Source organism: Mus pahari, chromosome 14 (assembly GCF_900095145.1).
Source record: "Mus pahari chromosome 14, PAHARI_EIJ_v1.1, whole genome shotgun sequence".
Classification (NCBI taxonomy): domain Eukaryota; kingdom Metazoa; phylum Chordata; class Mammalia; order Rodentia; family Muridae; genus Mus; species Mus pahari.
The window spans coordinates 63098150-63110741 of NC_034603.1; the positions used below are offsets into that span (position 1 = coordinate 63098150).

Sequence of the window (12592 nt, forward strand, 5' to 3'; positions counted from 1 at the left end):
GGAGGAAGGAAGGAAGGAAGGAAGGAAGGAAGGAAGGAAGGAAGGAAGGAAAGAAGGAAAGAAGGAAAGAAGGAAAGAAGGAAAGAAGGAAAGAGAAAGAGGAAGGGAAGGGGAAGGGCCGGGTGGGGGGGGAAAGGGAAGAAGGAAAGGGAGAAAAGAAAAAAAGCCAGATGGTGGTTTTCGCACACGTTTAAGCTCTATCCTCAGGGAGCAGAGACAAGCAGATTTCTTGAGCTCCAGGCCAACCTGGTGAACAGAGCAAATTCCAGGGCAGTCAGAGCTACGTAGTAAGAACTTACCTTGAACAGAACAGAACACGGATGCCAGGCAGAGTGGTTGCTTCCTTATATTCCCAGAGCTGGTGGGAGGGATGAGACTGCATTCTGGGCTGGGCTGAACGCTAGCCTGGGAAAAGAAAGAAAAAGAAAACGAGACTAAACAATGGGAATGCCTATGTTTTAGGGTTCCCATAAGAATCCTGCTTCTGAGAACATCAGGTTAAGTTAGAGCCAGTATGTACATGTTGGCCCAGGATGGTCTCCAATTATAGAACTCTGGGGAGGTGATTCCTGGAATTGTGCTGGTGGGAGTTGGGGGTGGGGTGGGATGTTTGATCAGAAATTCAAAGGCAGGCCAGCTCTTTAATGGAGAAAGGGTGCTAAGGAGCTGCCTGTCACTGAAGTCCCTGGGGTGACGTCCGAGGCAGGAAGTGACTGTTCGGGGACGACCGCACAGAAGAGGAAACCTAATAAATGAGAGAAAGGGACAGGAGTCTAAACTCTTCAGGGGGCTGGTCATCTCACCAGCTTAGCTTAAAACCACGCACAGCACCAACCAGGTGACCTGGGGGTTATCCCCGAAGCCTGTGTAAAGACAGAAGAAACAAACAGGCTCCAGAAAATTGTCTCCCGGCCTCCACACATGCATCGTGGCATGCACGCTGCCCCACTTCACCCCACCCCACCCCCAGTTATACAAAATTATTTTAAAAGTAAGGGAGAGGATTGTCAGGGTGGCTCAGTGGGTAAAGACACTTGCTGTCAAACATGACATCCTGAGTTTAATTCCCAGGACCCAGTTGGTGGAAGGAGAGACCTGACCTCTGCAGTTGTCCCGTGATCTCCACGTGAGCATCACGGCATGCACACGCGTGTACACACACACACACACAGAGTAAAATAAAGAACTTTTACAAATGTTAAAGTACAGAAAAGAAAGAGGCAAGGATCTTGGAGACATTGGTCTCTTTTTATTAGAGAGTGACAGGGTTTTCCTGACCTGTCATTATTATTCCTTCCTAGTGGATGCTGGACACAGAGCTGTCATCTTTGACCGATTCCGTGGCGTCCAGGACATCGTAGTGGGTGAAGGGACTCATTTTCTCATCCCTTGGGTACAGAAACCAATTATCTTTGACTGCCGCTCTCGACCACGGAACGTGCCCGTCATCACTGGGAGCAAGGGTGAGTCTTGCCTGTGGCTGTACAAGGGAGACGTGGAGGTGAGCCGTGCTGCCCTGCGCATTCTAGAAACATCTAGGACACAGAGGTTAAACTTCACCTTATGAGGATATCTCTGCCGGGTGATGTTGGCGAATGCCTTGAATTCCAGCTCTTGCAAAGGCAGGTGGTTGTCTGTGACTTATCAGGGCGGCCTGGTCTCCTTAATGAGTTCCAGGCCAAGCAAGGCCATGTAGAGCGATCCTGTCTTTAAAAAAAAATGTCTAAGTTGGGTGATGGTGCATGCCTTTAATCAGGTGGGTCTCTGTGAGTTCCACGCCGGTCTGGTTTACAGAGTGAGTTCCAGGACAGCCTGTCTCCACAGACAGAGAGGGGTTGGGGGAGGAAGAAGGAAAATTTCTAGGCAGATTAGGCAGGAGTACCTGGGGTGTCAGAGGGGGTACACCAAAGCACGGTGACCCAGACGAAAACATCATCCTGAGAAGCATCCTGGGTATCTGGAGGTGTAGCTCATTCGGGAGAGTGCACACCTAGCATGCTCAAGTCCCTGAATTCAGACCCCAGAACTCGGGAAGCAGCACTCCAGAGGATCCGAAGTTCAGGGTCATCTCTGGCTGTTCAGTGCTAACCTCTTATATATGAGTCCCTGTTTTAAAAAAAATACGGAAGGAAAGGAAAAGAAATGCTGTAATAAAACTCACTGCTTTAAATACTAACTTATGAAGTTAATTTAAGACTAGAGCGAGGACAGCTGACAGCCTGAGGTCAGTACTGGTAGGTCAGATGTGATAGGAGGAGAAAGCTAACTCCTGCGAGTTGCCCTTTGACCTCTACACACACACTGCATAAATCAATAAAAACAATTTTTTTTTCAAGACAGGGTATAGCCCTGACTGTCCTGGAACTCCCTCGGTACACCAGGCTGGCCTCGAACTCAGAAATCCACCTGCCTCTGCCTCCCGAGTGCTGGGATTAAAGACGTGCACCACCACACCCGGCTAAATCAATGAATTTTAAAGGTTAATTAAAAAAAAAAAAAAAAAAAAGATTTGCAGACTGGTAAGTTGACCCTGGTACCAAGCCCGTGTTTAATCTCTAGAAGCCACATTGTAGGAGCAGAGAACTGAGTCCTGAAAGCTGTCCTCTGACCTCCACGTGTGTGATGTGGTACACTTACACACAAACACATAAAATAAGAAAAATTGTATTCAAAAATTTTTTTAAAAAAATTCATAGTGTGACTCTCCTGGAGGGGTGTGTGTGTGTGTGTATAGACTGAAATATATATCAGAGGTAAACAGAGGCAGCAGGATACATTCAGAGACGACTATAAAGGGTAAGCCTAAGAGTTCCCTAATGGGCACTGGAGGGATGGCTCGGTGGTTAAGAGCACTTGTTGCTCTTGCAGAGGACCTGGGCTCAGATCCCAACATCAGGGGATTGGGTATAACCCCAGCTGCAGGGGAATCCAGAAAGCACACATATGGTGCTCATACTTAAACGCAGGCGAAACATCATACATAAAAAGTAAAATAAAAGCTGGGTGTGGTGGTGCACGCCTTTAATCCCAGCACTTGGGAGGTAGAGGCAGGTGGATTTCTGAGTTTGAGGCCAGCCTGGTCTACAAAGTGAGTTCCAGGACAGCCAGGGCTATACAGAGAAACCGTGTCTCGAAAAACCAAAAAAAGAAAAAAAAAAAAAGTAAAATCAATCTGGGGGGGTTTTACATACTGCTCTAACTTTGAGGAAAGCAAAATGCATCTTTTACTGCTGTGGTTGGCCCTTCCCATCAGTTCTTGATCCCCAGAGTGACTGTCCAAACCAGTCTTTGGCAGTTTGTCTTTCCTTGTGGCTGACAGCTTTCCCTTTGCCTTGTTTTCCACGGTCTCTGCTCCAGCAGGGCAGACCTCAGACTGCTCTCTCCCAGGCTGGGCCTCCCGGCCCTGGACCTGAGATACGCCACTGGATTTCTAGTTGGAGCCTGAAGTGACCAGCCCTTACCATTCCCCTCCCCAGTCAGCGTGCTGGGAGCAAAGGGAGCTAACTGGTGGGAAGAAGAGGGATTCCGTGGGACTTGAAGCACTCGATGCCCTCAGGGCTGGTCCTGCTCCTTGTGCTGCGAAAGCCTGGTGCCAGGTTGATGGCTCTGTACAGTGATGGCCAAGAGAGAACTAAGTAGTAAGGACCTCAGTCCTCAGGAGGGCAAGCATGAGAACCAGTAACAGTGTGAGGAGGAGGAGGAGGAGGAGGAGGAGGAGATGATGATGATGATGATGATGATGATGATGATGATGATGATGATGATGATGATGATGATGGCGATGATGATGGCGATGGCGATGGCGGCAGCGGCCAGGGGTCTGTGGAGCACAGAGGAGATCTGCCTGCTCTCCTTAGTGCTGACCTCCTGATTGCAGAACCTAAAGAGTGAGAAGTTAGGTCAGAGAAGAGAGGAGGGGGAATAGGAAGTCTGTCTGCTGCACCTGCAGAGTGCTGGCCCTGGCTTGCCTACAACAAGAAATAGAAGGTGGGACAGGGGTAATGGGGAAGAGTGGGGCTGGATTTAAAATCCTGCTTCTAAACTTCCCGCCCTTGGGCTTCCTGTCCCTGTCGTCTCGAAGTCGTGCTAAGTTGTATTTGTACTTTCGCTTGTTAAAATTCGAGATGTACTAGTCCAGAGATGAGAGGCTGTGTGCAGTCATGAATTTCCCACTTCTCCGAGTGGCTGGGTCAGGACTCCCAACTCACGGCTGCTCTTGGCTGGTGGTGCTAGTGAACTTATGCAGTGTAGCTGTGCTTTAGCTCTGCGCGGCCTGGGCTGTCAGGGAGTGGGTAGAGGCTGACTGTCTCCTGGATGCACATGGATAGTAAGCCTTTCAAATTCACCCTGCCATTGGCTTAACGGCCTTTGTTTAGACTTTATCAGAAATCCTTACACATCAGCGTGTTGAGGTGCCGTCTGCCACCTTCTCTCGGGTATCAGGAGGCGGGCCCTGGATGAGTGATAACCTAGCAGTAGTCTACTGTCTACTCGAAGGTGCTGTTCCATGATTGCTCCTCATTCTCACAGCCTAATACACTCGGTGTGGCTAAGACCAGGCTCTGCCATTCATACACAGCACGGTGGGACCACATCCCAGGTCAGTGACTGTGGGTGCTGTTTCCACCAGATCCCAGTAACCCAGGGCTGCTAACTCTGATGCGAGCACACACCGGCCCTCAGACAGGCTCACTCTAGAATCCTTAGCATTGGCATATATGTCGTCTTAAGGTGTTCACAGTCCCAAACACTCTTGTGTCACATGGTCTGAACTGCTCTCATCAGAAGCATTCAGGGTGTACTGAACGGCTAAAGCATCCCCATCTTGTCAGTGGTTCCTGACTGGTGCTGAGTGCTATGCTGGCCTCTGCTGAGGAACAGGACATAGCCAGCTCTCTCTAGGGACTAACTGAAATTCTGAATATGGCTTATAGTGGACTTAGAGTAGGAAGGTCATAGAAAGTCCACCTATGGTGTTTGTGTCTAACTCCCACATATTCCCTACCCTAAGACTTGCAGAACGTCAACATCACACTGCGCATCCTCTTCCGGCCGGTGGCCAGCCAGCTTCCTCGTATCTACACCAGCATTGGCGAGGACTATGATGAGCGGGTCCTGCCGTCAATCACCACAGAGATCCTCAAGTCGGTGGTGGTGAGTGAACAGAGTGCCACCTACAGGTGGCCGGGAATGCGTGAGGGTAGTGGGTAGGTGGTTGGGCGGTCGGGAGAGTGTGGGGGTAGTGGGTAGGTAGCTGGGTGGCCGGGAGAGCGTTGGGGTAGTGGGTAGGAGGGTCTAGCCATGAGTGTGCCGCTTGTTTCTCCTTCCTCAGTAACCTGACCAGATTTCTGTCCATCCCTCTGTGGCCAGGCTCGATTCGATGCTGGAGAATTGATTACTCAGCGAGAGCTGGTCTCCAGGCAGGTGAGCGATGACCTCACAGAGCGAGCGGCAACATTTGGGCTCATCCTGGATGACGTGTCCCTGGTAAGGTCCATGGGGAGGCTGAGGGGAAGGGCTGCTTCTCTTGCTTCGGTGACTGGCTTAGTTTCTGGGCACACAGGGTTAGGTCCCATCTCCACTTAACTGGACCATGGGGCTTGAAAATCTGAGAACATCCCAGTGCCTGAAGCCACCACCTCAGGTCTTTCATTGAGCGTTCTTTAGGTTTCATCTGCTGCACACATTTTCCTCATAACTCTGATTGCCCCCAGGCTCCCTAACCACTGAACTGTCTCCCAAGCTCCCTAGAAAGTGATTCTTTTTGGCTTTGCTGGGCACAGGGGATGGCTGACTGGTCAGCCTGGGAACAAGTGACAGTTTTCCTGTCTAGAGTAGGACGGGCTCAAGGATTCCTCAACAAGGGAGATTTAGCTGGTGGAGCCTCTGGTGAAAGGCAGTAGAAGGCCAGTGAGTGACTGTTCCTGTGCCTGGAGCAGAGGAGAGGGCGGGGGACACCTCCAAGGCGTAAGCCAGCCTCGTGAGACTATATTCTCTCTATTAATGTGAAGCTGGGTGTCATAACTTCAACGGAAGGCAATATACGAAGTATAGTGTTTCAGACCAAGGTGAGGGGAAGGGGTCGTGTTTCTAGAGACTCTGGGAAAAGTCTTGGAGTGATTTGTCAGGTGACGAGGCAGAGTGCTTCCTGTTCTCTCTGTGGCCAGCCTGGGAAAGAAAGGCCAGGCTTCCCCTCAGCATCTGTGCAGCTGTTCAAACAGCCATTCTCCTCCAGGCTCGGCCTCTTTCCTCTGTCTCTCCTAGGGGAAGGGCATGTGGCTCCCTCTTCTGGCAGCATGCCAGGCTGCAGCCCCTGACTGCAGCGAGCATTGCTCCAGGCTCTCCCAGTTAACACAGCACCTTGGCAGTGAGAACACACGAGTAAAAACCTAGGAGAAACTTGGCATCTTTCTAGACTCTGACCACAGACTCCATCCTGGGGAAATGTGGGCTGACCACAAGAAACCATAGCTAAGAGGTGTGAGAAGAAAATTAGATTTCCTGGGGAATTTGCTGCCCTCAGCTGGCCCTTTCAGAAAGACATTTTATTCTTTAATTACACATTTAGCTTTTCAATTCTTAGGATTGTATTTCCGAATCCAAGCTTCAGATGAGAGTCCAGGAGTGGATCAGGGAGAGTTGGGCAGCTGCAGGGTAACATTTAGCTGGCGTATTGGCCTGTGCCTGTAACTGCCGTGTGTTCCAGCCCACCTGGGCTACAGGGTAGGACTGTCTCAAAAAAGAACAGAAACAACCTAAAAGACTTAGATGTGTAGTGTGAGAATCTAGGAAAGATGTGGGGCCAGGATTTTTGCTTGTATTGTACAAGGCAGAGGTTGGGGGCAGGGGATGAAGCAGACTGCACTTGAACCTAAGTTAACTAGCACCGTGGCAACTTTTTCCCTAGACTTCTATTTTTTTAGCTCACATTTGTGTTTTATCTGTGTATGTAAGTGTACCACATGCATGCACAAGATGCCCTGTGACTAGAGTTACAGATGGTTGTGAATCACCATGTGGGCACTGAGGGTCAAACCTGTGCCTTCTGCAAGAGCAACCGGTGTTCCTAACCACTGCGCCATCTCTCCAGCCCCTGCGCCTTCTGTTGCGATAAAAAGTTGGGTGTAGTGATTTGCTCTGGGCTAGGCCTTAGGAGTGCCAAGGTCTGTTCCCTCTTCTGTGCTGTCCTCAGAGAGGCGCTTCAGCCAAATAGTCCCAGCTACTTAAGTGATTAAGGAAGGTCTGTGGACAGTCAGGCTGGGGCTCTCTCCCTGACCAATGGCTTTACCTGCCTTTCTTTTAAAACCTTTACCAGAACTGTGTGTGTGTCAGGGATGCCATGACTTGCACGCCACCCTCTGTCTTCCTGTCTAGGATGGAAGCGCTGTGAGAAGGAAGGGGCTGGTTAATCCATAAGCAGAGAACATCGGGCTTGCCCGTCCCTGGGAACCAGCTGCAGCTCCTGCTCTCAGGGGCTCGGCTTTCCATCTGCCTCCCCCAACTCCCCAAGTCTTGGAACGGGGCATCAAAAGCTCTTGGAAGAGCACTAGTCAGCGATGGGGGTCCTGGAACCCATGAATTCCTCCCTCTAGGGAAGTGATTGATTGCATAGATCCCTTCCAGTGTCCTGGGCCCCATCAAAGCTCCAGGTGCCACACTCCTCATGGTATGACTGAAGTCTGCATAAGCACTGTGTGAGCAGCTAAGAGTGCAGAGGCGTGAACGAGGGGATCGAGATGGAAGGGCATCTTCTTGTACCTCCAGCCGCCTCTAGAGCCATTCCTTGCAGTGGCCAGGAGGCCTCCCAGCAATGCTGTCTAAGCAATTACTGCCTCAGCTTGTACTCACTTTCTCCCCATAGACACATCTGACCTTCGGGAAGGAGTTCACAGAGGCAGTAGAAGCCAAACAGGTGGCTCAGCAGGAAGCGGAGAGAGCCAGATTTGTGGTGGAAAAGGTGAGTGTTCAACCAGATGGCAGAAACAGCCTTTCCCTCCTAGTGCTTGGCTCCCCCATCTGCCGGGTGGCCTAGAAATTGGTCATCTGTCATCTGTCTGGGATAAGCAGAAGAGGGTTGAGGGAACCTTACTTCTCCAATCAGTTCCAGAGTCTGTGGGAGCTGTCGGGGTTATGAGGTTATGGTCCTAAATCACTGAAAGGTCACTTATTTCCTACTTCCCAAGATCAAAAACCCTCTCCTACACATAAAAATGTTCCCCTGGCATGTTTTCAGCCTCGCTGAGGAGTTACTTTTACACGGAGGTTACATAGTGAAACCGACAGCAAAGGAGATCAAACATGCCAGATGTGCTTGGTGGGTTTCTTTTTTCTCCCTGTTGTCAAATCTATCCAGATGTTTCGGAGAGTGACGAAACACAATGTATGTGTGTAGTAGCCTCCTCTTCCCGACGAATGTACAGGCTGTTTGCTATCCGCCTCTTCCTGCCGCCAGGTCTCCTAATCTAAGGATGTTTAATCCTTAAAATGCAGAAAAGGCATTTGGTTGTGGGGCGCACACTCCCTGAGTAGGCAGGAATGTGGTTTCCCTTTGTGTCTACCGTGGCTCCGAACCTTAACAGGTCTAGTACTGCTGGGTGATGTGTGTTATAAACATTTGTTGAGCAGACAGCTTAATGTTTCGAACTGAGCGTTAAAAATGTAGCTCGGTGACAAGAGGGAAGGCTGTGTGTTTAGTTCAGATTCTTAAAGACAAACTCTCCTCCCATGCTCTGAAAATCATGTATCCTGATAGATGTCATCCTGGTGGCTTTGGTAGGGTGAGCCAGAGACATCTTTGGGTACATGTTGGAGTCAAGAGTTTTCCACGGGTAACTACAAAGGGCAGTCACGGGGGGCATACTCCTCTTAGGGCGCTTAATTTGTTTATTTGTGGTGTCAGAGGTCAATCCTTAGGAGATGTGTCACTGAGCTACACCCAGCCCAGCTCTGCTAGGGTTGTTTTGGAATTTTTTTTGTCTGGTTTTTGGGTATTTGTTTGTTTGTTTGTTTATAGCCCTGGGTGACCTAAAATGTCCTGTGTAAGCCAGGCTTGCTTCAGGCTTTCAATGAGCCGCCCATCTGCCATCGCCGCGTTAGTGCTAAGATTACAGGTGTCACCACTCCGGGATTTCCTGGCTTTGATGGAAGTCATTTTGACTTGGCACTGGAAGGAAAAATGGACCTAAAGATTGATTGAATCCAGCTTTCCCTCTGTTTCTGTGGCTTTGGATCAGCATATTAGTGACCATGTCCATATAGCCAGAGAAGCGTGTCCTGCAGTGACACGTGGGCATGAAGGGAAGGAGGGAGACTCGGGGGATAGTTTTGACCCCATTGTAAGGGAAGAACGCTCCCAGGTGACCTTGCAGGTCCCCTCTGAAAGGGCCATGGCTTGATATGAGTGCTGTGGAGTAATCCCAGTCTCTCCCTCTTCTGTAGGCTGAGCAGCAGAAAAAGGCAGCCATCATCTCTGCTGAGGGTGACTCCAAGGCCGCTGAGCTCATCGCCAACTCACTGGCCACAGCAGGCGACGGCCTGATTGAGCTGCGCAAGCTGGAGGCCGCTGAGGACATTGCATACCAGCTCTCCCGCTCTCGGAACATCACCTACCTGCCAGCGGGGCAGTCCGTGCTCCTCCAGCTTCCCCAGTGAGGCCGGCCGGGCCACAGCCTCCATCATGCTGAATACCGCCTTCCTTCTGCCCTACCCCAGAAATCACTGTGAAATTTAATGATTGGCTTAAAGTGAAGGAAATAAAGGTAAAGTCACTTCAGATCTCTAATTATCAAACGAAGCTTTTATTGTTACACTTTTAACCCTCTTTCATATCCAAAATTGCCAAGTGCCTTTGCAGACTGGCCTTCCACCCTAGGCTCGGGCAGTTTGCAGAAGAAATGCAGGGCAGTGTGTAGTGGATGGCGGCCTGTTGGCAGCCTGCGTAGGCCTGGAGCCTCCATTCTGCCCTATATTGAAGATTTAAAGACAGTGGCACACACACTTGAACAAAAGCAAGCCCTCAGTGTTTCCAGCCATTGAACCTGGACAGATGCAGCTGGGGAGGGCCAGAGGAAGTGGTCTATCTCAACTGTAAAGCCCATCCCCTCTTAACCATGACCAGCGGAAGCAGGTGTGTGCGACCAGGGCATGGAGTGAAGAATCTGCCCATCAAGGTGGGTGGGCCTAATGTCGCTGCCCCCACCAGAGTCCTAAAACCTGGATGGACTTGGACAGGACAAGAGGCCTGGACTGAGATGAGTCCCATGGAAGACTTCCTCTCCACCCCCCATATCGGTCCTCTCAAATACCCAATGGGATTCTAGCTTGAAGGATTGCATCCTGCCAAGGACACGTGCGCCTGCCTTCCCGCTCCCTCCCTCTCGGAGATCACCCTTCCTTCCCGAGGGCTGTGGGCCAGCACTCCGAAGGAAGCAATCAAGGAGAGAAAACACAGTGTAAGCCGCTGTCAATAAATGACACCCAGACCTTCCAGCTGCATTCAGGGTGTGTTTTCAATTTGTGAGAGTGAGAGGATCAGAACAGAGTGTCCCAGCAGTCATGCATGCGTGTGTGTTTGTCACCAGATGGGGAAGGATGTCCAGCAAGGCTAGAAATGCTTTGGTTTTAGGAAATGCTTAGCTGTATAAGGTGGGTCCTACCCCATCCTGACGTGAACCCTGGTACCAAACACTGGGTAAGTTTTTCATGAGAAGAGGTTAATTTTCTTCTGTGGGTTTTTTGGTTGGTTGGTTGGTTTTTTTTGTTTTTATTTTATGTATATGAATAAACTGTAGCTGTCTTCAGACATACCAGAAGAGGTCATGGGATCCCATTACAGATTGTGAGCCACCATGTGTTTTCTGGGAATTGAACTTGGGACCTCTGGAAGTGCTCTTAACCCCTGAGCCATCTCTCTAGCCCTCTTCTGTGTTTTAATATCATTACAAACAGGGTTGCTCTGCCCACCAGAGTTGCTCAGTTCTCCCCTGGCAGGAGGCTGCAGTTGGTTTCAGATGATCAGACCCAGACCCCTCCTGTCCTCCACTTGTAGGCATGAGGTGGCTTGGATTGCTCTGCAGTGGGTTACTCTTGCTTCACTTTGCTGGCCAGCTTGGCAGTGTCTTGGCATCAGAAGAATCCCAAATACATTCGTTTAGATCGTGGAGTGAGAGCTGCCCTGGGACTGAGACGTAACCAGCACTGACTCCTACCTCATGCCGACAGGAACAAGATGGAAGCAGTCTCTCCTCTCCCCTCCTGGCCTCACAGGGACCCTTAGGAAGGCTCGAAGCCCCTGTCTAACCAGGACCCTGTAGTTCCTCTCCCACAGGGCCAGACTGATCAGCAGGACAGATTTGGGGTGGAGCTAAAGGATCTCCCAACATCGGGACACCTTTCACCGGTCCTACGCAGGCTCTAGTCTCTCACCTCCCAAGAAGGGGACGTTCCCTCCAAGCCGACACCGGAAACTGGGTGTCCTTACACTCCCAGGCCTCCTATCTCTTCTTGCTTATACATTTGCTTATAAGACCGGGGAGGCCTGCAAATGATGAGGTGCCTGACTCAAGCACACTGAAGACTACAGCAGAAAGAGCCTAATTTCTAATAAGTTCCAGACCACCATCCACTCTCCAGCCATCCCCTTTTCCTGCCATTTATTACTTTGGACACCCTTGGGAGGAGGAGGCAGGAGGCTCCTCTCTCTCCCTGGGGCCCTTTTAAGGACCCTTGTGTTTCCTGCATTTGGCAGGAGATTGGGTTTCGTTTCCAGGTGTCTGGGAGTCCGGACTGTAAAGCTGCCTGTTGGTGACTGGATCCCTCCTGCTTCAGGTCAGCCCATGGGGTGATGGGCCGGCTGGGCCCTTGCTGGCTTCGCTGTCGGCCTCCCTATCACAGATGGCAGAGGTACATCCCAGTAGCAACCTTGGGACCTCTCTCTGCCTTCACTTCCACAGAATAAATCTTTTCACAAATGTTCAAGAGCTGTTAAGTGGCTTCTCAGCCCCTCTAATGGCCTCTGGGTTTGTGAGACCATCACAATGGGCCTTTATCAACTCCATTCTCCCTGCCTGGGATGGAGAGCCATGGCCTGGCCTCGCCTGGCCAGGGAGAGAACAGGAAGTGGCTTCCTCCCTCTTGGTTCCATGGGGATGAATGGTTTCCTTGTTCGGGCTCAAAGGCTTACATGCTAAGATGTAGACCTGGAGAGGGAGGATCAGAAACCTCAAAGGCTTGCTGCCATCTTTCTCACTTCTGAGAACTTGATCGCTTCACGGTGGTGGGGCAGGATTGTAGTCACTTCTATATGGATTTCTGTGAAAAAATGAGTAAGAGGATGGACTATTTGTCAAATATTGATTGACAAATGACTTTTGTTATTTTTTATCTTTGTTTGGAGGCATGCTCTCTTGTAGCATAGGCTAGCCCGGATCTCCTCTTTCCCCTTTCTCCGCCCTGAGTGCTAAGTCACAGGCACGATGTGCCACCATGTCCACTTTGTAGATGCCATTCTATTTTTGTTTGTTTGTTTGTTTGTTTGTTTTCAAGACAGGGTTTCTCTGTATAGCCCAGGCTGTCCTGGAACTCACTCTGTAGA

At 50.4% G+C, this 12592-nt stretch overlaps 1 protein-coding gene across 1 annotated transcript in view; it reads left to right on the forward strand.

The window, feature by feature from the left end:
* The window catches only part of Phb (prohibitin), a 14289-nt gene extending 3795 nt beyond the window's left edge, over positions 1–10494 (forward strand). The window contains exons 3-7 of the mRNA XM_021212262.1: positions 1302–1463; positions 5012–5154; positions 5371–5487; positions 7862–7957; positions 9439–10494. Coding sequence (XP_021067921.1) covers positions 1302–1463; positions 5012–5154; positions 5371–5487; positions 7862–7957; positions 9439–9651 — 731 coding nt within the window. The 3' untranslated portion in view covers positions 9652–10494. The remainder of the gene's footprint in view (positions 1–1301; positions 1464–5011; positions 5155–5370; positions 5488–7861; positions 7958–9438) is intronic.
* Positions 10495–12592: the final 2098 nt, after the last annotated feature.